General features: G+C 43.4%; 1 protein-coding gene across 2 annotated transcripts in view; it reads right to left on the bottom strand.

Annotated features, from left to right (window-relative positions):
• igsf21a (immunoglobin superfamily, member 21a) overlaps nucleotides 1-24,433 on the bottom strand; it is a 94,294-nt gene that overhangs the window by 4,631 nt on the left and 65,230 nt on the right. The window contains exons 5-9 of one of the 2 annotated variants that reach the window (XM_049734078.1): nucleotides 18,760-18,875; nucleotides 9,388-9,868; nucleotides 3,700-3,800; nucleotides 2,867-3,059; nucleotides 1,777-1,815 (exon numbers count right to left, since the gene is read on the bottom strand). In XM_049734078.1, the coding sequence (XP_049590035.1) occupies nucleotides 1,777-1,815; nucleotides 2,867-3,059; nucleotides 3,700-3,800; nucleotides 9,388-9,868; nucleotides 18,760-18,875 (930 nt within the window). The remainder of the gene's footprint in view (nucleotides 1-1,776; nucleotides 1,816-2,866; nucleotides 3,060-3,699; nucleotides 3,801-9,387; nucleotides 9,869-18,759; nucleotides 18,876-24,433) is intronic. The other variant, XM_049734079.2, reaches the window with a different exon arrangement.

The following is a 24,433-nucleotide window of genomic DNA, read 5'->3' as shown; positions in this document are numbered from 1 at the left end:
CAAAAGTCACGCTTGATTAGACAGGAAGTCAAGCAGGGTTCTTCAAAAATGAAGTCCTGAAGGTTTTGTCTGATGGTTCTCAAAATGATAAGAATCCAGCCGACTATGCTGGATTTGGTAGTCAGGTCTATTATAAGCAGACCCACAAAAAAGTCCTGAGAAGCTATGCATGAAAAAAAAAAAAAAAAGTCAGCAAGTTGGGCATTATAAGCCCATTTCCAGTGGAACTTCATAAACGAGTTTGAGATTTTGCCGGGTAGATATTAAATGTGTCAAATCCATCGCCTGAAGCGAGTTTAACTGAGGGCCATGAAATTTGGTAGACCTACTATCTATCATGAGTAGGCGCAAAAAAAGTGTGTCACAAAGCCATCCCCAAAAAGATACAAGTCAGCCAACATTTTGGGGTCATTTACGGACACTTCCGGATAGCTTTCAAAGACAAACTCAGACCAATTTTGTACGATTGCTGGCAATTATGAGGCACAGATACTTAACAGATGGGCTAAAAAAATATTAGGGCTAATTAAATATTTGTGTGTAGGGGAGCATAGTAGTCTACGAGCACAGCTCCACAAGTTCCAAGTTTAACCTAATGTCGTGTGAAGGTCATGTCCTAAAGCTTTTCATTGACGCCCTCTACTGGCAGAGAGCCAATCAAATTCCCCCCAAGTGACTGATCTTATAAATCAAATTCACTCCTCTGGATTTTATCTCCATTTGACCGACTGTCGACGCAGTAAGACACCTCACAAAGGATGCCAAATCCCGGATGTTTATCCAGGATTTGGTCTTTTGGGCTCTAGAGGATAATTTGTGCTCCCTCTTCAAAAATCGTCATCGGCGTCTCTCACCCAGCTAAATTTAAAAATAGATGCGGCGCTGCTGCAAAACAATTGTCATTGGAGAGGAAGAGGAGGGCAAAAGTGTAGAAACAGATTGAAGGCTCATTGTCACAGATTTATGGAAAGCTGTTTGAGCTAATATTCAATATCCTTCATATCCACCATAAGCTTGGTGGACTGGTACAGTCTCTCCTCACTAGAAAAACAATTCAGCCCACTCATTGAACAACTTTGGCATACAAGGACGACCACTGTAAAGTAAATTTTGTGGACTACTTGAGATCTGCACACAATGATTACAATGAGTACAATAGGCTGAGTCACCGGTCCCCAAACTACGGCTCGTGGGCCGAATACGGCCCACCTCCACATTTGGTCCGGCCCCCTGAACAATACCAGAGAGCATTTTGATTTTTTTTTCCTACATGTGTATTTGTATTTAATGATAAAGTTGGACTTTTGCAAATTAAGCCTACTGGAAAAGGATTATAAGGAATCAAGAACTTTGAGAGCCTGCTCATTTAAGTAAGAGATTCTGCTCTGTCAACTAAGCTAAATTTGGTCCTGTTAAGATTGTGCATGGCACAACAGAAAGTTTATGTTCCATGGACTTTTTTTCTGTGAAGAACCCAGAGAGGGTTATTTGGTAATGATTTATTTCATAAATAGTGCTGTTTCTTTCCTGGATTTATTTCTGTGAACAACCCAGAGAAGGTTACTTGGTTATTATTTATTTCATGAACGGTGTTATGATTTATTTCCGCACTTTAGTTCTGTGAAGAATCCAGAAAGGGTTATTTGCTTGTGCTTTGAATTTTTACATTTAGGCACTCCTGCAATCGTCACAGTTATTTTGTTACAAACTGCCCCCCCAGTTCAAACAGTTCAGTGGCACTCATAGCTTAGTCATTTGCGTGGTTGGAAAACTTACTGTTCTGGCCCTGCGTGTTTTTCATCATGCTTGGATTTTCTGTAGGAAACACACACAAAAAAAAAAAAAAGTTATTACTGGCACTGCTGTCTTCCCCAATGAGAAAGACCATTGTCTCGTAATGGAGTTGCGGAACATGGTGCATCACAACAAGTGAGATTGGAGTAAATGACTTTTATAAGCAGGATGTCAAGTGATTGCAATGCGAGGAGAAAGAGGGTAAAAGCAACACAGCTATTTTGGGATGCTAAGAGCGTGATGCGTCACCTGGATGCATGCCGCAAGAAACGTTGCGGCTTTTTCTAACATGCAACCATTTTATTAGGTTGACTTCTCAGGAGAGACAATCCAAAAGACAAAGAAATGTTTGGATTTGCTGAGATTCGTTTTCATCTATCAGATGTTATGAACACAGGTGCACCAGGTGGTCAGTAGACATCAAGGTTATGCCTCCTTGGCATTTCTTCCTAGAAGTTGTATTTCAATAAGGTCTGACATTTCAATCCTTGTTTGCAGCCATTTTACAGACCATCAAAAGAGTTGAGGCACTGAGTAATAAAATAAAAAAAAAAAATGCATTTTTGGAAAGGGACTCTCGAGGACCAGACATGATTGTGTGTGGTTGGTTTGATGATGTTCCATGAAACACACAACCAAGGTCCAAGCAAATCAAATGTATGTGAAGGTTCTACTGGGATTTTGATGTCATAACTCCAATCTTTTCCTTGAAATCGTGTCGACTCGAATGGTTGTCGTCTGTTGGGGCTTGTGCAAGAGCACTGCTACAACGCTCGCCATTGATGGACTAAAACCCTCGTTAAGAGAATAGTCATCCCTCTAAGTGCCGTCTTAAAAAGAAAGTGTTGTTGAGACAATTAGGGGCACAATCTTTTATTAATCGGAATCGCGCAGTAACAATGATTTATCGACAAAAGTGGTGGCATAAATCTCAAAGGTATCTATCTCAGAGTTAGTGTAGATAAAACATTTTGGTGAGATTTTTTTTTTTTTTTTCCGTGTGCATTCCAGCTGATTGGGTTAGGTTTGGGTGGTCGAACCGGATTTGTTTCATCTTCATGGCAAAACGTACCAAAGACTATGAGGCGGGTGTGCGTGTCTGTGGACCCCAGAGGATTCTGGGCCGTGCAGCGGTACATGGAGCCGTTGAGCTCGGCCGGAACCCGTTCCAGGATCAGATCCTTGCCCTCTCGCTCGGTGCTGCCATCCAGGAGACGCCCCCCCACGCGAGTCCAGGTGAAGAGAGGCTCTGGGAACACCTCGTTCTAAATTCAAATGGAATAGAGGAATGGGCGGGGCCGTAGCAGGGAAAGAGATTAAGGGCAAAAGATACATGAATAATACAGCCGATCCCCCTACTGATTCAATCTCGAGTTAACAACATGCATTAATAATCCACACTTCAGTTTACAACAGTTTATTCCCCTCGCAGTTCTTAACCCTCCAGTAAACATGACTAAAAATAACAGCACGGAGCAGATTTTGACGCGTGTCACTGTGTTGGAGGAGATATACAAGACAGCGTCTGTGATTCTCACACACACACACGCACACACACTAGCTCAGTTGTATGTGCTGAAACATGAATGGGGAGAATTTGAACGGACTAATTTTTGTCGCTCACACTGGATTTGAGCAATCTAATGTTTGTGTCGATGATGTCACGCTGGGCAAGAAACAAAATGGATTTTACTCCAATTGGCAGAGGATAGAAACAATTTAGGACTAACTGCCGAAATGGGCTGCCTGTGCTTGATTGGGCGATTGTTAAATGGTTTGTGGTTGGATCGGCAATCTGGTTTGTTCCTTCCATCAACATTTAACAAGAAAATAACAATTCATTCAAATGGTTTATTGCCATCACACATTAGATTGAATTGTTTCCCCGTATCGGCATGCACTTACCCCGCGAGCTCCTACCTGGAATCCTTGCACAGTGATGCGCACCGTGTCCCCGACTTTGGCCCTGCTGGGGGTCATAAAGAGCTTCGGGCCTTTTGGGGCAGCTGGAGGGAGATTAAAAAAAAAAAAGAAACAGAGACAAAAGGTCATCACACAGCGCGTGGCTAAAAGAAGCACCTGTTCTGTCAAGGGAGAAGAGTGACAAATACAATTTCCTGTCAATTAAGGTCGGTGGGAAAAAGGCAGGGGACCTCGCAGGTCCCTTTATCAGAACGACGACGCTGGATTTATTCCCCTTTAGAGAGAAAAAGGGACTAAATTGGGTGGATGCTCATTACTGGAGGAGAATGGGAGCACGTCGGGTGGAGTGTGGAGGCGGCCAGATAAGGGACACTCATGGAGCTAATTCCCTTGTCTGGCTGTGGACAACCGGCCCTCGGCGCCTTTCATTTGGACCCGCTGAAACAATGTGGCACGGGGAGCACGGAGCTTCTAATATCCCGAGATTATACAGGGTCGGGTTATTCCCTTATGTGCTGAGTCCTGATATGAAAAAAAGTGATTTGCATAATATTCGCAAAGCAAAAAGGGTCATTTTCATGCAGATCCGGTAACCATAAGATATCCTTTCAGGCCCGTCTAAGAAGCTCCTGCGTCATGTGATCCGATGAACAAAGTTAACGGCGGGCGCCACACGCTGAGCGGCGGCAATGCGGTTTTAGACAAATGAACTAATTAAGCAGGGATGAGCGTCGAGCTAAGGGCCCGCTATCAATAACACCGCTTGTTCTCCATCAATTTGCCGCTTTTAACTCTTAATATAAATCACATTAGACGCTTAGTTTCATTGATGAGGGGAAACTAAGAGACAAATAAATACAAGCAAATAAATGAAATCATTGGACGGCTATTTATCTGGCCTTGGAGGCAAATGAATGAATGCATTTGTAAGACTACAAGGCATAAAAAAGATAAATGACACACTTTTACTTGTAATAAAACAGAGCACGCACGTGGCTAAACATAAATGTCAAGTCTACATCCAAAAAAGCATCTCAAGTGCTAATCAATTTTGGGTTGGTGGCAGGTAGGGTTCCAGAGGTGGGGCCATATTATGCAAAATATTCTTTTTAGTGCTTGTGGACGGATAGTTGCACGTCTGGCATGCATCAAGTAAGACAATAACCACCAAATCAATGTTTTGTTATCAGCCCATTTCTGGAAACATGTCTATGAAGCTAACTCTGAAATCCTGCCCCACAGTGGGGCACAAAATCTGAAGGCCTTGCTCAGAGACACGTCTTGAATATTAACCTGCCCAACACCAAACCACGACTTGACAGGTCCTTGGCATTTTATCGAATGCACGCACACAAAAACTACACAAACAGGTCGGTTTTTCGGCTTTTAGTTAAGGGTGAGTAAAACGTGGATAAATAAAATATGAATCTGTGTAGAACCACAAATCAGAGAGGGTTCACTCTACATCCTCATTCATTACATTATTTTAAATCCCTGCACAGATGAAACTGCATCAGCAAAATGGCTCCTAAAGTAGGACAGCGACATTGGCCGATAAAAAGTGATAAATCTGACATTTTCAAAATGAGAGAAAACATCACCATGCTTCCCTTGGCAAAGACGAAGCACGTGTGACACGGCCTGGCGTGTCTTCTCATGCCCAGGACGGATGGCGGTTCACAGGCTACTTCTGGCAACAGCCAGCGTGATCGGAGGAGCTTCTTGCTTTTCATGGTGTCACACACGGAACGCGTCGTGCATATGGCCGTTATAAAAAGATGATTGCCGATTTCTGGGATTCGGTCCAGTGGCGACAGTTGGTGTTCAACGTCAGCCACCCTTGATTAGGGCATCGGGCGCTCAAATGGACTTGAGGCCAAACAGCTCCCACCAGGGAGTGATGCAGAACCCCCTCGGACTGGGCATTTGGACTTGGTAGCAGATGGTCAATAAAGGGTGCTCTGCTTTTGCCGCACTGAATCGACTTGAATACCGATTAAGTAAAGAAAATATTAGAATAAAATATTGTAAACTACTCTATGTATTTTCATGGGTGGGACGATCATCTAAAAACAAAAGTGTTTGTTTTCTCCCAAAGTATGAGACAAAACAAGTCCGTAGGAACACTCAAAATACAATATTAAAAATGTTCAACAAGGTTCAAAATAAGAGGCGATCAACACCTGACGAAAGGAAGCATAACTTGACTCATGACAGGAACATCGGAGAGCCAACCTGGCAAAACAGACAACTAAATAGTACAAAATAATTGATCAGACAACGAGGTCTACCTGAACAAGACACGAGGAGCTGATTGGTAGAGACAAAATGAAATAGTTGGAAAAAGAAACCTGATGAGCAAATACAAAACGAACAGTGACAATGTATGCTTCAAAATAAAACTATGGGAAAACATGACAAAACATAAAACAAGATCGAGTTTAATCAGATCAGGTATATATATTTTTAGAAGAGCAAAAAAAAAAAAAAAATGGTGTATAGTTTCTAATGAGGAAACTTGTTTTGTTTATCTCTATGATGTAGTTTAATGCTGGGGCTCACAAATCCATACCTTGTTTTTTACTCTTGTTATATTTGGGCAGTATAATCTCCTCAATACAAGAGATAGGGCCGAGGTGGGGCGCTCCAATCCAGGCTTACCAATCAGTGATCAGCTCTCTAAATTCTCGATTGACAGGCCAAACTTAAGCAATTGAAACAAAAAGAATAAATAATTCACTAAAATTCACTTTTGATTTTTGTACCCACTACATGGTCCTCACAACTCCTCCTATTGACCTTGAGCTTGTAAAATAAACATAATTCTACAACATAGTGTTTTTAATCGGCTTTATGGGCATGGTAGCTCACGCGTGCCCAAAAGACAACTTTTTGGCCGTGCATCAGGTGTGCTCGGACATCAACAGGTGCGGCCAGCTGCACCTCAGACCGGAAAAGTTGAGGGCAGACTGGCGCATTTACTGGATGAGCGGCTTGGTTAAAGAAAACGCGTGAAGCATATTTTAAAAAGGGCTGACGGTCGGATCAGGCGGCAGCTCCATCCAGGTGAATCCGACCATGTAATTCCTTGCACGGGTCTGAGCAGGAACACTAAAGCCACCAGATAAGACGTATTGATGAGCGGCCAACACTAACACAAATAACTGCACGTGCACACACACACACACACACACACACACACTCCCATCGTCTATTCAGATGCCAATGCCATCTGGAGCCGAGCATCTGCTCTTTGATTATCCCCGACTGGCAAAGCAATGGTGACGTGAGGTAAAGTTGAACCCGGCGCTTGCACTGCCAGTGTAACACTATTTCCGTTGGGCACCTTTGCTCGCCCAGACCCAAAAAGGCACCTTTTAAATATTCAGGCACCGACCCGGACTCTCCTGGACAGACTCCAGGAGCGAGCGTGACAATTCGACGGGAGAGGAGCGCTCTTTTCCAACACCCCCGAGGCCCAACCGGCGTCAGCCTCTCGTCCCATTTAATATATGGCAAGCGCGTTGCCCTTCATGAATATTCAAGTCGTGTAATACAACACTGGTTCGATTGTCAGATTGTCAGCTCTGGCTCGTGTGACGATATTAAATCGCTGAAAGATTTAGCGCTTATGGGCACGGAAAGGACCAGCTATTCATTTCCTGACCAAGAGCAGCTTGCGGAGTGAAAAAGCACACGCGTTGTGCACTTATCACGGATATGACGGGTAAGTTGTCACTAAAAAGTAGATTGTCTGCATTTTCTTCACAATTCAGAACAATGTGTGCGGACAAGCTAAATTGCGTCATTATAAGTTAGCTCCACCGGCAGACATTCAGAAGAAAATTGTCAAAAGAATATTTTAGTAATAGGCACAAAACTAAAGATTGACTTGGCTGGTTGATTTCCTATAAGGCCGGCACCACCGTTTTTGTATGCAAGTCATTAAGAAGCCATTTTTCCACAACACAATGTCTGAAGTGAATCAATCCATACGCCCGCAGTCTTGACTGAGGAGATTTGACTCTTTTGTGACTGAAGTGTTTTGTTTTGTGCTGAGGAGTGTTCGGCATTCCAAATGCGCTCTGACTCAATGGCTCATCTTCTATTCTCTTTTCTTCTCAAAATGAAAATCAAATGTCTGATGAGGAACATGATAGTGATAAACGAGCGACTTCAAACAACTTGTCAAAACAAAAGCGACGTTGACATTTAGCAAGAGTTTCTACCCGTCTTGTCGTCCCTCCGCGAGCTTGTCGTGGCTTTAATCATCCATGTTGGAGGGGGCCAACTATTGAAATATTTACAACGCTGCGCTTCAGTCTGATGAAGACCGCTCATGTCGTCGGCGCTCTAACTGACGCTGCTGACTCAGTTTCGCATGTGATAAACTACATTTCTGCGCTCTGGGAGGACGGGTCGGCGACAGCTACTGCGCTCCGTCAGGAATTATTCTGCGATAAAATCTCTCTTGCTGTCAGAACCCCCCCAAAAAAAAAAATCACATCAACCCATTAGAGGTGTGATTTCAAAGCTGGCACAGATTGGCAGCATGGGAAAATAATGGAACAATTAGACCCAAGTGAACTTCAGCAACCCAAAATATCCATCATTTTGAATCAAAAGTGACCAAGCAGATTATAAACGGAGCATCAAACTGAACACTAATAAGTGCCGTCAGTGTGGACTGATTTACCGTCGACAACAGAAAGGAGCTCTAATTGAAACTCTGTAGACTCGGCCTAATTAGCCAGGTACGTGACATGTGGGTTCTGGCAAGAAATCTTCCTGGCGCACAAAAAAAGTCAACCCGCTTCAAAAACAACATTGGACCCGGGAGTGCGGCAACGAGAACAGATGTTACCGCAAGCGCTCAGTCGGTAAAACGAAACAATATTAACAGGCATCAACATTTATTCCATTGTTATTATTGATTTTGGACAGCACAAAAGCATCTCTTCAGTGCAGGTTTCTTTGTGCACGATTATGAGTGCTCCTCGTGGATCACGATGCTCGTCTGCAGAAGAATGACGCCAATGTTTCGCCTTTGAAGTGTTAATTGGAAATGCTGGGAGCCATCTTTGTTTTTAGTTTATACGAAAAATACAGAGGGGGGTTGTGCGTTCACCTCACACAAAAACAAGACTTTACCCCCAAAGTTAGACTTTTGTTTGCTTCATTGGATTTATTCTTTTTGATATTTTAATCTGCACAGAAATACCCCACTGCTATTGTTCCGTCTGGTGAAATTTAATTGATGTTTAAAAGAAGACTAAGAGCTTCAGTGACGCACGCATATTGTTCACAGAACCTTGTGCATTGTGTCTCTGAATCGTCATCCCACCTTTCCAATTCATCTTGTCGCCGGTGCGTTAAGTGAAACTGACGGCAGACGGTGCCGAGAATTGGCCTGCCAGTCACTGTCGGGTTTTTGCGTTCTCACCCTTAAACTCCCAATCTGCAATCTTTGTCGGTTTTAAATCACAGTTCTGAAGGTGAACAAAGAAGCAGTCGTAAGCAAGAGATTAAGAGATATGGTGTAGGACCCAAGGTTTTTGGAAGTTTCCTTTCCGTTCCACACACTAACCCTTACCCTATGACCGGACTTGCCTACCCCTGACCTGGGGCTCTGGAGAAATGGAAGTATAAAAGCAAAACAAAGCATCCTACCCAATGTGACCTCCGTCTGCATCGGCATTGAGAGCGCTGGGTGCTTGACCTCGCAGCTGAAAAGGGCGTCGTTGTCCAGCTGCGGGTTGAGGGTCCACGTGAGCCGCGCCTGCACCACCACCGAGCCGTCGCTTTGCGGGATGTGCGTGTGGCTGAAGTAGTACAGGGGGTCCGTGCTGTGGACCCAGCGGGGGAACTCTCGGCTCACCACCGTCTCCGGGATGACCTCGGTGGCGGGGCTGGGCTCCGAGGCCTGCAGGCCCTGAGTGTGGACACGCTGCGGCCGTTCCGTATACAAACGCGCCGAAGGGCTCTCAGGGTCCAGCAGGGAGAGCGAGCGCTGCAGCTTGGTCTCGTCCAGGTCCCGGCTGATGAGCGGCCTGGCTCCTCGGAAGCCCGCTGAGCCACCGCCCTGATCGCCGGCTGATGGCTGAACGTATGAGATCACCTCGATCAGCTCACCGTCCCGCTTGAAGTACACCTTAGACACAACATGGAGAACAGGGTTCAATAATTGCCACTTTGTATATAACACGATACGTTCTCCCTAGAATACAAGTGTTTGCAAAATGTTTTGATTTTGAACTTGTTCAGGCCCTCAAACCATCAATTCATTTGTACGAACACTCATAATTAATACAATAATTCCAAGCCCACTTGGTGCTCGGTCCTTAATCACATTTTGGACCACTGACTGAGGAAAGGACGCCAGCGGCTCCAAACAAAACCACACTTGTCTGGAGCTTCTGGCTACCTGACAAACATATGGTGAAAATTGATCAAAACAGTAAACAGCGTGAAGGGACAGACAGCACGACTCGTTTGGAACCGAACGGGGGACAAGACCAATGAGGCTGGTCAGCGCTCATTTGGATCTGGCCTAAATAAGTTTCTCTAAATGTGGTAGACGACTGGTCCAAACATTTGGCCCATTCACCTATTTCTGTTTTTGCTTATCCTGTACGGGGTCCGGAGTGGACGAAGCCTATCTCAACTGACCGAGTCAGAATCATCTTTATGAACCAAGTCTGTAAAAGAATACGCAAATAATTTATCTCTTGCAGTTGGAGGCACCTATTCATGTGCAAAGCTACGTATTTATCGCCGGCTTACATCTGCTTTCTAGATCTGTCCGTAATTATAGTCAGCTTTTAAATGGTGATGCAATTTAGCATGGACAAAAGCATTGTGCTGTTATTTTCCACTTTCATGTAACTGCTTTCAAAAGAACTTGACTCTTGCCTGTTGTTCAAACCATCATTTTAGAGTTATTGTTATGTTCAGAAAAGTGCCTAACACATAAGTGAGTGGCACACATTCAAAAGCGTGACTAGCTGTCTTCATACAAGCGACATTCTCGCATCAGAGCACTGTAAGGATCAAGGACAACTGAAGAAGAACTTTTCGTCTGTTGAGCAACTTTTAAGGAGGCAGCCTGATCTCATGAGAGTGAGCCAGACCTTATGGTGCTTCAAGTAAATCTAAGCCAGCAACAAGTATGGATTTCGTTCCCATGACAATTAGGGATAGAGTGAAGAGTAGCTACATTTGGAACACCAAATCAAAAGTTACTTGAACCTTATGAATCTTCAACCAGCTTGGTTGGAAAACCAGGTTCTATCGAGATGTTGTATTACATCATTATGAGCGGAACAGGAGCTTGCTCACAGGCATATATTCAGAAATAGGCGGATAAAACAAGATATACAGTCCTTGTATGTGGTTGTCGCATTTCACAGTTGGCAGGCACTCTAGCTGCCCGTACACAACCACTTAAAAGGTTTCACAAATACTTGCTACAGACCCTGATGAAGGCTTACGGTCAGTACCTGTTTTTGTGTATCAGTTCCTGGTCTGAGTTGTCCCTGCCCACTGTGAGCCTCTTCCTGTCTGTGTCTCTATCCGACAACCTCCCTTCCCTTCAATAAACCCTGGCCCAAGCTGCATTTGCTCGCCCTGCTCCATTCATTCAAGAAACCCTCATGCGCAAATAATAATGGGGTTACTGGTATCCATGGAAACGCAGCCACCAACGCCGAGCGTGCGCTATCGAGCCAGCGCCTTTGAGCCAGCACACGTACCGCTCGGCTCCAAGCTAATGATGTTGCTTTCGTGGCAGCAAACACGACCTCAGTGACAAGATGGGTAAAAAGTATCGTGTTGGCTAAAAATAAATTGCCTGTATTACCATAGGTGGATTGCAGGTTCTCTGACTGTACATATGGATCGGGGTACTCGTAAGCTCAACTACACTTGCGAGAGTCGCGACACTGCCGAAGGGGAGAAACAAGTTGTCACATTAAAGAAGACTCATTGGCCACAAAGTCTGCTCAGATTGCATAGCGGGGACCGCACACGCTGCCCCCTATGTGAATGTAAACATATCTTCTGCAGCAATTCCTTAAAGGCCGGGCGATATTCATATTTGTTTGCACTCATTATTGCTGTTTTCACACTCAAGGTAGCGACCCTTAAGGTGCCAAGTGTCGCTAGCGGCTACATAAATTCTGGAGGGACGCTGCTATACAACTTTCTTTCAGACCAAGTAGATAATCACTTTCTTCCAATACACATATATGACAAGGTTTCTTGACATCTTTTATTGTATAACAGACTTTATTAATCCCCCATTAATGTCATGGGTTGTCTTCTGGAGTAGTTGTAACCCCTGGGATGTGTCCCACTAAATTCCTTCAGATATTCATTATTAACAGTCACCATAATGCTTTTTAGACAGGGTAGGTCTCTGCAAGGAGATCAGGCGGTCTAAACGGAAATGGATTTGTCAACAAGACATCATGGGGAAACGTGTCAAAGACATGAAATGAGACGAGCCACTCGGGGAAATCAGTGAGATGTGCCGTTAGCAGAGTGGGAGTTATAACTAGCTTCTGGTTTTGCTTGTGTGATATGATCGTTTCAAAAAATAGTCCTTCACTCATCTATTATAGAACCTTCAAAGTAGGTAATATATTTTTAAACTTGTATGACCAAAAAGGCACCGGTGCGGCTTGACTTGAGTATTTGAGTCATTCAGTGACTGATCTCTAAACTCATCAAATATTGAATGGCCAACAATTGCGGCGGTTACTGCCACCACTTCGCGGCGATGAATCTGTGGAGGTACCAAAAATATTGCTAGAAATATTACCCGTGCTCTCCATAAAGGTTATTACCAATGGGAAATAGAAAGTATTTCTCTTTCATTTTCAACATTTCTCAAAACTGTCCCTAAGCACTTAAACAGGAGGATTGACAGCTTTCAACTAAAAAAAGCTTTTCTGCCAGTGTTGTTGTTACCCCTGCCGTTCTTCACACTCTTTATTTACGAAGAGAACTCTACGGGATGAAAATGTCGCTTGTGACCAAAATAGATGTGTGTTAAGTGCACTCCGTGTGGATTATATGAACTTTTGGGAATTGTGGATGCTGTGTTTATATCTGTCATTGATTTCCTTTGCCACATCTTTAGTCAGAATCTCAGTGGAGACATTTTTGTGTAGCATTTTGGGCTAACCTTGATGTCAAAACAGACAGCGGAAATCAAAATCAACGCATTTTCAGAGGATTGTTCATGAAATTGTCAACCTATGAGTCTTTCCAGCAAAAAAGACACCATACTGTGTACTTTAAATATATTGACATCATTCCAAGTCCATCCAATAACCTGTTCACGTTGTGTTCATTCCTTCGAACTGTTAAAATGTAATTTTCTCAATATGTGGCTCAGTTTGACAAGGTCTTGATAACAACAAAAACAACAACAAAACACTGAAAGGTCTTCAAATGGAAACACAAACACAGATTAATTTTCCTCAAGTGATTATGTAGCTGCCAGCGGATGTCGCTCACTGTGATATGTGTCAAAAAAATAAACATTACATTTCCCACAGTGACACGGGCACATCGCTGTGCCCCGGCCGACATTCAGCATGCAATTTATCATGGGAAAAACAAAAAGAAAACTGCAAACAACCAGACATGTCTCATTAACTTGCTGCTGAAAATAGAAAATTGCAGATAACAACGTAGCCCGTTCCCCTACCTGCTGGGCGGCAGAATTGTATGCTTTGGTTCTGTGCTAATAGCATTGATGCTATCAGCCAGAAAAAAAAGCCTGTTTGAATCAGTCATCCACCCCTAAAATATGAACTGGGGTTTCACTTTAGAGCGCCTCATTGTTGGCTATACCTGCATGCACATCACGGAGAGAAGGGAGTCGAGAGAGGTAAAAAAAAAAAAAAAAAAAGCCTGATTATCCTAATCCAACCATCCGCAAAAATACTCGACAATTCTTCTAATCATTTAAAACAGGCAGGTTGTTAACAATATTTTTCTTTGTGGTGTTGAAATGACAAGAAATGTTATTTTCACTTTCCGGAGACTTTAAGCTTCTCGTCGGTTATGCATTTAATTGAGAAGGCAATAACGCAACTCAGCTGTATTTATAGAGCACTTTAAAAACAAGCACAGCAGCATATAAAGTGCCCAAAATAAAAATGAGACATAAACACACAGACAGTTAAAACCTAACAACACAATAAAACACTAAAACAATGCGAATTCTCATCCTGAGTCACAAGCCCAAAATAAAGATAGGTGTTAAGACGACTTTTAAAGGTGGATAGAGAGAGAGATTGTCTAATGTTTGACGAAAACTCATTGCAAACCGGGGACCGGGAACGAAAAATGATTACACTTAGTCATCTGGTTGGCTGATTTGAAGCAACGGTTAGTAAAAACAAAGTCTAGACAACTTAGAAACTTGTGTGGGACCATGAAAAATAAAGTCATGAGTTTGCATGTACAGCTGCAAGTACAAAGTAGCGAACCCGTGACTGAGCTTCGACGTCTTGACTCATGACTTGCATAACCCAAATCAAAACAAAAGCAGCAGTGACGCTAAATATGACTGCAGGGTGATGTTCATAAAGTGTGAGGGATGGCTCTTGGAATGCTATTTCTTTCTTTCTTATTGAAACAGAGGAGCGGGCTCAGTACAGCCAGCCGGGCCTCTGTGCTGTTGATCACGTTTACTGTCACGGTTATCAACATCCACCATCGTCTTGTTACTCTGCAGCATGCGCCTGCGATCAGCAGGTCCACGCCAGCATCGTCACATGTTCAATTCTCGGGAACAGTCGGCAGACATTAAACTCACGCCGGGCTCGCCTTTCAAATGGGACGCTCGGGGGGATGACAGCGGCAACACTCAGAGTTTTTCTCCCTTTCTACCTACAGCAGCTGCAGTTCCGATGGTATTTTCTGCAGTGCGGGTTGGTGCGTTGTCTTGCATGATAATTATTTGTCTGCGGAATGCGGACAAAGGACGATGCCACAGTGAGGGCACGATAAGTTGATGAAGTTTGGACTCATCTCAGTCTTTGGACGCAAAGCACCGGCTCACAGAGCATCTTCTGTCCCGATCCGATCGCATGATTATCAGCTGATCAGGGATCATTTGCTGAATTTCCGATAGTTTTAAAGAGCTTGCCGAAAGTGAAGACCTCCGCAGAGCAGCTCTGAGATTCAATAGGCGGTGAAAAGGCTCCTCGCAACAACTTCATCAGTTTTCTTTCATATTAATGAGCATCTTTATCGGCCATCGTTTTCAATCAGCGCATACTTTTGCGCTGAGAATGTGCTAATCAGAGGCACTGGGAGGCCATTAGCGCTGACATCATCATTACCATCATCATCATGGCAACACGTTTCAAAGAATGAACACAGCCGACCTGCTTTGAATTCACACAGCAAGGTAAGCGCTCTCTCTTTTCTTTGGGGGGGGGGGGTTGATGGTGGAGTCGACACGTGTTCAGGGTGTGAAAAGTATTCACGTGACCCGAGTGACATCACCATGTTGCAGTCATGGAAAATACTAATCATGATTTTCATCAAAAGGACGCGAAGCTTTCTGTAAATTGAGATGCAATGAAAGGTCGCCTAGCAACAAGGGATCATTTTCATAGGAAGGCAAACAAGCTCGTTTGCCGCAACAGAAAAAGTTAGCTTTCATGCGAAATATTTTATTTATTTATTTATTTGAATAGGAGATTTGAACATTAGATTCTTGTCTCTTGTCAAAGCCGCTATTTTAAGTATGTCTGTCCTCCATTAATTAATGAAACTTTATTTCTTCACACCAACATTAATATTTCTTTCATATACATATAACATGACATTTCAATAGCATGAGGAAAAGGGTCCCCGAGTGAAGCTAAGTATAAGCTCATATAACGAGGCCCAGACAATCAGATGGACGGACAGACGGAGACACTCATTAAACACACATACACACTCTCAACCCAGCTAACTGTGGATTTAATTATAGGTTTGTAAAAGATAACTAAAAATATGTCTTTTAAAATTGGAGGTAGAGGTCATGACCTTTAAGGCTTCATCCATTTTGTTCCAAATCTGAGGTGAAGACCGCTTACCTGAGCCCCAAAATAATACAATGGGAAAATGATCTGGTCTGTAAATCTGCTGTTGCCAATTTAGTACTTTGTATGTTTGTTCTAAAATTATCAATGATTGTTTTTGATGACTTGGTCACACGAGTAAAGCAATTAATAGTGGGGAAGAAAGAGTGACTTGTGCTAATGAAGTCTTGTTTAGCTTGTTTAGATATGTCAATATTGAGATCACCAAGGAGGATGCCGCCTTTTTTTCAGGTTGTTTACTTTGTGCAAGAGATCATTCAGCTTGGAACAGAAGGTATTTAGAGGAGAGTCTGGAGGGTGACAGATAACACCAGCAATTACAGATTTTTCATTATTCTTGATCTCTATAAAAATAGACTCACGATGTTCATCTTCAAAAGTGAGATCGCACATCTTTACTTGGAGTGTTTTTAACAAACCCCTCCACCTGTCCTATTGGATCTGTTCTTAATATGTAAATTATATCCTTCAATGTTGAGTAGTTCCACACAATATCTGTGTAGTAGTTAACTGGAGTCACACAGAACACCCATTCACACAAACGTATACACACACACTTAACACACACAAGTGAAAGCACAGTCACATTGTAGCAAACTGCGGTCTTCGCTATTATTTCGCAAATGTCCTTTAGAAAAAAAGAGGAAAAAAAAGAGAGAAGGTTGTCACGGATCAGATGGAGCAAGGCGACCAAGTGCAGCTTGGACCAGGGTTTATTGAAAGGAACAACTAACAGACTCGGCAGACTGACATAACTTACTAACAAAACCAACAACAGGACTGACCGACAAAGACGTGAAACAAAAAGACATGAAGACATCAACAATGATCCGAAAGGGGAGTGACACGCAGACAGGACTTAAATACGAGACAGGTAACGAGAGGTAGGTGACTGTGATTAGTACATTGATTGTGAGTTGACACAGGAAGGGAGGGGCGAGTACACAGACGGACAGAAACCATGACAACCTACATATAATAAAACAACCGGGGAAGAAAAATGAAAAAGCAACTAAAGAGTTTCTCACTTCCACTTTCCGCTTGGCGAGGGGAAAAAATAAATTAATAAATATATATATATATATATGCCCTCACACTTGAGTGACTCCACTCTCTCTTCATGATCTTCCACTGTCCTTATGACCCAGCCCAGCTTGTTCTCAAGAGCTGAAAGGGTTTGCTTGAAGTCATCAGAGATCTCAGTTCGGTGAGATACGAGCAGATTTATGAGGGACGCCATGGAGATTTCCGGGTTTGGTTCAGCCGGCTGTCCTTTTTTCGGTGGCATGCTTAAGACCCGCTGTAGTTTATAGTTATAAATGAAAATCAGGCTGCGTCAAAACAAAGTTTGCGTTATCTCAAAGCATGTGGTCTGAATGGCACAAAACCAGCAATTACGTGGCTTCAGTTCTTTCTGAAGTGTTAAAAGGATTTGTCGATGACAAATTACACGTTGAATTACCGCAACCCATTCTGCTGCTGCTCTTATGGGCAGGTTCTGTGAACAAGCGTCCACATTTAAAGCGTGTCATGAATGATTTGCAATATTTGTTACTGGCATAGAAAACCTCATTTTCAAAGAAAAACCAAGTGCTTTTCATTCATGCTTGATTTCAAGCATCATTCCAACGCAAACATGGAGGAGATGTGATGAGGGAAATATTAAGACGTCAATGAAAATGTAAAACACACTCTCTCACAAACTTTGACTTCCTCTCGAGAGGCACAGCGAGTCCTTCACCCACAGGTGTTCTCGCTCATGCTGGTTGATTAAACCTCTTCTCGCGATTTAGTACGTGCGTGCACGGGCCACATCCGCTGGAGTGAACAACATGTTTTTCTGACAAAAACACTCGATGAAGTTGGCTGACTTTTGCGAAGTTGCAACGCACACTATTTATAATCCGTGGGCGTGCACGCACACTTTGGAAGAACGCTGATAGCACAATTGCTTGGAAAAGCAGAAAATGGTGATGTGTTGTTATTTCTATGGCAAGTGATTGAGCATGCTCCTTGTTCAATCAGCAAGTAGCAAGCAGTAGATATCTACTTCTCGCCCCTGCACTTATGCACAAGCAGTAATTGCTCTCCCTAGATTTTTGTTTTTTTGGAGAGAACTCGCAAAACGAGAATTCAGGCTTTTGTATTGCTCAAACTCATCATGGTTCCACTTTGACGTAAGCCTTGAAAGTTTGATGAACATGAGTTACTAAAACTAAACCTTTTGAAATCAGTCACCTGTCTGTCGCATTGCACTGGATATAACTCAAAAGCAATAAAATCTCAGCTAGCTTAATGCTAACCGTTAAAGAAAATGCCAATAACATTAGAATCTTACAACGCTTTAAGAAACGGTCATTCAAACACTAAAGGTTGATACTCGTGAAACTCCAACCTTGGCTTGAAGCCTTGATTGAAAACCCAAAACTCTCATCAAGACCTGGAAACCAGGAAACCGTAATTATTTGCTTCGCTTTACCAAAACTGTGAATGTGAGTTCCTTTCACACCTGGTCCAGCAATTCTTTTAGTCCACTCACATCACAGAATTATTTTTGTGGTCGCCATGGCAACCACTCAATTCCTTTTTAGAAGTCAGCGTAGCATGTGGATGATTGCACCTCTTTTTTTCTTAAAGTCAAATTATTAAAGCAAGCTATGTGAGCATTTATTCAATCTACCTTCTTTGACATCAAGCTTCCTTTCAGTTCCGTATACTTACTTCTTTGTCATAACACATTCCAATGCACGCACAGAATCGATTCCAAGGTCTGATGATGTCTTACAAGAGCATTTTTTTTTTCCACTACCGCCTTTCACCTTCCTAAGACATCTTTGCAACATCGTCTTTGCTGTCAGCGTATTGCGGGGTCGGACCTTTACGTTCTAACAAAATGGACTCTTGAGCATCAGCAGCATTGACAACTCACGGAGGGTGCGGGCTTCCCTCCCTTGGCGGTGCAGACCAGTGTGAAGTTCTGGGCTTGATATCGACTGAACGGCGCCGGCGTGTTCTCGGCCACCACTGAGATGTTGTTTGGAGGAGCTGAAGGAACACAAACAACAAGCGCACACATAAATTCCACATATGAAAATGTTGGAACCCAAAATTGACAGCCTGGTTCTAGCTTGTACCCATACCATGAAGCTTCTTGAATAAACCAATTTGAAAGCCTCACACCCGCCGAGGCTGCTTAAATGGCAACATGAATATTTCAGAGCTGATTCAGGGAAATATCTACCGAGAGTCAAGGGCCGAGAGTTTATTTGCGCAGTGGGGAGAGAGGGGGCTCGAGAAGGCGGGCGCATAAATAAAAAGCATCCTTCGGATTTTATGAGCTTTTTTTTTTGCTTCAATTTTATCGAGCGGATCATTGAAGCCTCCCTCATTCGGAAGGTTGACGCAGTCACTCAGAAAAGCTCTCATCTGATAAAACTACGCCGTCATGAAACAGTGAACTAAGATTTAAACCTTCATTTGAGACACAAATCCAAGCTACTTTAAAATTGCAATCTGAAAGCTTAACCCTAGTCAGGCTGTCTTGAAACTCAAATTTGAAAGGTTTGATGAAGTGACTCAGGTTCTTTGGCTTTCTCGTCAGAGACGACCATCCGGCGGCCCCCGCGGGAGAACGAGAAAAGGTCACGATGGCGGCTTTAATGCGTAAATCTATCAGGTGCTTTTAAGGAGACATGTCACAGCAATGAATTGATTAAAGACAGTTTGGGGATTTGGCCGCTGGGCCGCATGCCTCATGCGGCCGCACCCCTTAATTGCTTATTGATGGCATTCATATCCTTGTAAATTAACCTTAGGACACTCCATTAGCTTCCTGCCAACCTGGCGTAGCGCGACCCACCGACAAAATATACTTAACGCAAATAGAGACACAACATTGGCTCCTTGCCTTGAAGTCTTATTTTGAAACCATGTGCCGTGACTGAAAACCTTGGTTTGAAACCTCAAGCCTTGTTTCAAAACATAATCCAGTCTCGAAAGCCCAACCCAGGTTGAAAGCTCACCTTAAATTCCTTCCATACTGTACTGGATGCAAAACGGCACATTACAATCTATTTGGCTCTTAAGAGGAAAGAGTTTTCTCATGAATTTGATATTAATATTCATAATACCAACAATAACTATCAAATCTCAGCCTTGGCAGGCCAGATAATCATTTCTAATCCCCTGACAAGTACCTTTGCCAGCAAGCCTCCACAATCAGCGCTCTTGACTTGTTGCCGCATAAACTGCAGGAATGAATAATTGATCACGACACGCTCTTGTTTCCCACCACACGAGGCCGAGCGGGGCCGGCAGAATAATAGCCCGGACGTAGATTCTGGCGTTTGTCCGAGTCGCTCCTTCAGCTCTGCGACTGCGTTCTTGCCTGCATCGGGTCGGTTCCTCAGCAAGTCATGCACTCAACTCGCATCTCAGTCAGAACGCAACCGACATGTTCAAGCAGCAGGGCCAGCTGTGCAAAACAAGATAAAAACTTCTCTAAGAAAGGGAAATTTCAAAAGGCCAGAAACTTTTGGGAAAAATAAATCTTTAAACATTGAAGCGCGAATTTAAAAATCCCAACTCTCGCCTTCCGCCGACATAATGAAAGCAGCTCGGCTTTCATGCAGCGCAGAGGCAGAAACATCTCGGCTGGAATCGCAATTGTCTTTGCTTCTGATATTTTGCCGTGAATTGTTAATCACGTTGACTCGCATCAGGTAAGCTCTTGTGACGCCGCCTGCGGATATGACATTCATTTGTCCTCGCTGTTGGCTTCATGACAGAATTTATTCAAGACTGTCACAATGTCTCAGTTACAGTACATTTTTGTCCTTAAACCATTACACTGGTTTGGAACTTCAATTCAACTATTTGTGTCCTTGCTATCTGTCTCACAATAAACTGTGTTTATTGTGTGGAAGGGGCATCGAAACAACAACTGTATCTTATCTATATCACGCCAATAGACACGCTGGGGGCGACTTGTTGCATCTCGTATTCTTTTGGGAAGGTGCACGCCAGCGACAGCTTGCGTGCATGTTGCCGCCAATTACCAGCCACGCCTCATCGAGGGAATCCTCTGCAACTGCACGCCGGCTTTGGGTGCGCAGGTGCAGCTGATGTGATTTGGGTAGATGAGAAGCACCGGCTATGTTTTCATTAACGCCAATAAATCCGGCTGCCCATCTTATATTCTTAAATGAGAGCATATGGGCACGGTGCTGCTGAGATGATTAGTTCTGGCTTGGGATTCAAATGATGGTTTCCCCGCAAAAATGGAGCAAAGCAGACGGGATGTTCTTGGAAGCTCATAGTTGCACTCTGCAAAGCAGCACGTGGATCGAGGCCATCGGTGAAAACAATGTTCTTTGTAAGAAAACGAAATATATGCTGTGATCACATGTCTTCTTTCATGCGCCTACTCAAAGGACCTTGGATACAGAAAGCTGAGAACTTTATTTATTCATGTGATGACAAGGTCTGTCAAGTTTTGGTTTGCAATTTATGTTAGTTCCTATTTATTTCTGCGCAGGTCATTCTCAGCTGCTTGCTTAACATTCAGATAGTTGTGGATTTATATGTCGTGGATTCATCTAATGTCATAAAATGGCCGTGGCTAATAAGAAAGATGAAATTGGTGTCAAGTGAGAGAAAGCTATCATCACATTCAACATATCAAAAAATATTTGCAAGATATTTTTACATCTTTTGTATCTCTTAAGCTTTCATTTTATTTCATTTTTTCTCTTTTGGTCTTTTGGGTCAGATTAGCCTTGGCCCCAATGCATTTCAGTTGGAGTCAGTTCTATTTTTCTTTATTTAACTCATTGATCAGTGATGGTGAAAATCCTGATGGTGTCAACCCTCATTCAAGTTTAAGTAAATACACAGCGGCCACTTGGTTTCTATAAGTCTGTCGGCTTTCATGCGGCTGCGTGGGCCACTCGACGCTCACAAACGCGGCATCCATTCCGCTCGCTCCCTTCCATGACCCTTTTCACCTCCTCTTCTTCGTCCTTTTGCTCTTTTACCCTGACATCAATCGGCATGAAAAGAGGGAGGGGGGTGGAGGGTGGGGGAAGCACGTGGCAAATGGGATGGGAACAAGAGAACATTTATTGCTCCCTCGAGAGAGCTTCCTCTGGACTCGTAATTAGGGGCTTAAAGCTCCAGAGACAGCTGGACTCGCAAGAAACACTCCCAACATCCCCCTTGTACGAAAAGCCTGGCCTGTAGTCTACGTCTCTGGGGCTTCATTCAAAGCGGCTAGCAGAAATAGTCATCCATGAATGAAATATAGATGGGGCTAGATCATTCATAAATCAGGGAAAACAAAAAGTCAAGTTGAAATGTGTGTGTAAAATATTTAATATCAGTCACACAGTGGCAAGCGCCTCCGAGATCTTCGTCACTCACCGGCGGCAAACCCGGAAGTCTGTCTTTGTAAATATTTGGTGAGGCAGATTAAAGAACAGAACCAGCTCAACCCTGGAGTGCGTAGAAGCATCAGCACTGTATCCCCGAATGGATGCAGGCGTATTTATCTTTTTTAGTGACATGGCAGCGGTTTTATGTTGTCCCTCTAGGCGTGAGACCAAAGAGGTGTGTCGCCTGTCCGCAGAGGCATCAGGAGTGGGGACGCGATCACACTTGGCAAGCGCTCGCCACGGATGCCATTACCTGCCGAGCTTGGCGACGCTGATGCTAAGAGACAAAGGACCTGGGCAGTCTTCAGTGTCCTTCAGTCACAACACTACCTCCACACCCAATTTGTGCTTCTTTGTGGTTCCTACGTACGATAATCAAAGGTTGGAGGGGAATTGGAAACTTTGGAGATTCTCTTTCCTTTGCCAGATGAAAATTGCAGACACAAAAGCGAATAGATGGGGTCAGGGTGTCGAGCGGAAAGAGAAATATCCATTACTGCACATTAAGCAATTAGAAATTCAAATTGGCAAGTTAATTGACTCTTTCACCTAATCCATTCAAAGTTAATTGCTTGAATCTTGAGCCAGTTGTATGATCCCGCAAAATCTCACAGGCCGGAGGATGTGAGGAGTTGGGGAAGGCGGCTACGGGCCATACGGCTGCTCCCTGACGTTCGGCTACATGCTAATTACTCGACGGAGGAACGCTCAAGACGCAGTCAGGCTCCAAATCCCATTAATCTGAGCAAAACAAAAGCCACAGCCGAGAGGCTTCTGTCGCAGATTCTGGGAGGGCAGACGCTGGAATCTGAACATTGAAAGCCTGAGATACAATAGACGTCAACAGACCTCATCTTAAACAGCTCCGACTTCAGGGGATATTGTTTCCCATAGGTCAAAGCCTCAAATAGCAATTTAAGGACCACCGGCCGCTTGGGTTACATATAACGAGTGACTTGCATGTGAATTGACTACGGTCGTGGAATTCCAGTGAGCTTGCGAGCAACGCGCCTGTGTGCTTTGGATTTTACTCTTGAAGAAAAGCGTCCATGTGTTCATATAGGACAGCATATGGTGGCACCGAGGCGTCACTGAGCCACGGCAGCTGCTTCGCTTCCCTCAAGTGGACATCATTTTAGGACACTCGCGGCGCTCGCGTGCAACGCTAGTCCGCAAATGCTGCTGGTTCGTAGGGAAATGACGACTTCCCGTCGTCACAAAAGGAATTAAACCAGGGGTGTCAAACATACGGAGGGTCGATCCGCCCCGCGTTCGATCAGGGCAGCAGGATAATTTAAAATGCATAAAAACACGGAATTTATATTTTTAATAATATGCAATTTATGGATTATCCGCTCTGGGGCACACTGTTTTGATCAGAGTAGAAGACAACATTGTTTTGATCAGAGAAGTCAGACCCAACACAGCAGACGGCAGCAATGCACCAATTGCTGCTTGTTATGACGTTTCCGCCCTGGTCTCTACCCCTCCCCTACACCCTCATTAGCCAAAATGTCATTATCGAAACGGAGAAAAGCAGATACGAGTGTAGATTGTAGATATGTTTTTTTTTTTTTCCCCTGCCCTCCTGGGAGTTTAAGATCAGGGGATGTTTGAGAATAATTTTATGTATACGTGAAGCTCTTTGAGACTTGTTTGTGATTTAGGGCTATATAAATAAACTTGACTTGTAGAAGTTTCAATGAAAAATGGACCACATCCTATTTATTTATAGATAAGCACGGAAAACCTTTGTGCTTGGTGTGTTTGCAACAAGTTTCGGTATTGAAGGAATATAATATTCAACGCCACTATTAGACTCTTCACAACGAAAAATATGGCGTTCATTAAATTTCAACATTTTCTTAATGTTCTTGTGCTTCTTTACACCCCCAAAAAAAAAGGAAAACACGTGATATTTTGGTTATTTATAACATAGTATGGTATTTTAATGGTCCGGTCCACTAGACATCTACCGAGGCCGTATGTGGCCCACAATGTGAAATGAGTTTGACACCCCTGAATTAAACTCTTCTATTATATCGATAATCACATTGTTTTTTTATGCTTCCAAAACAAGACCATTGTCTTCCTCAATATAAAGTTTGTTATTGTTTGACCAGTTCTCTAAATTGCAAAGTTAACGTAGCTTATCTGTCTATGTGGGTTTGA

This window comes from Syngnathus scovelli, chromosome 11 (assembly GCF_024217435.2).
Source record: "Syngnathus scovelli strain Florida chromosome 11, RoL_Ssco_1.2, whole genome shotgun sequence".
Lineage (NCBI taxonomy): Eukaryota > Metazoa > Chordata > Actinopteri > Syngnathiformes > Syngnathidae > Syngnathus > Syngnathus scovelli.
The sequence above is the reverse complement of the archived record's forward strand: the minus strand, read 5'-3'. Positions and strand labels throughout refer to the sequence as shown.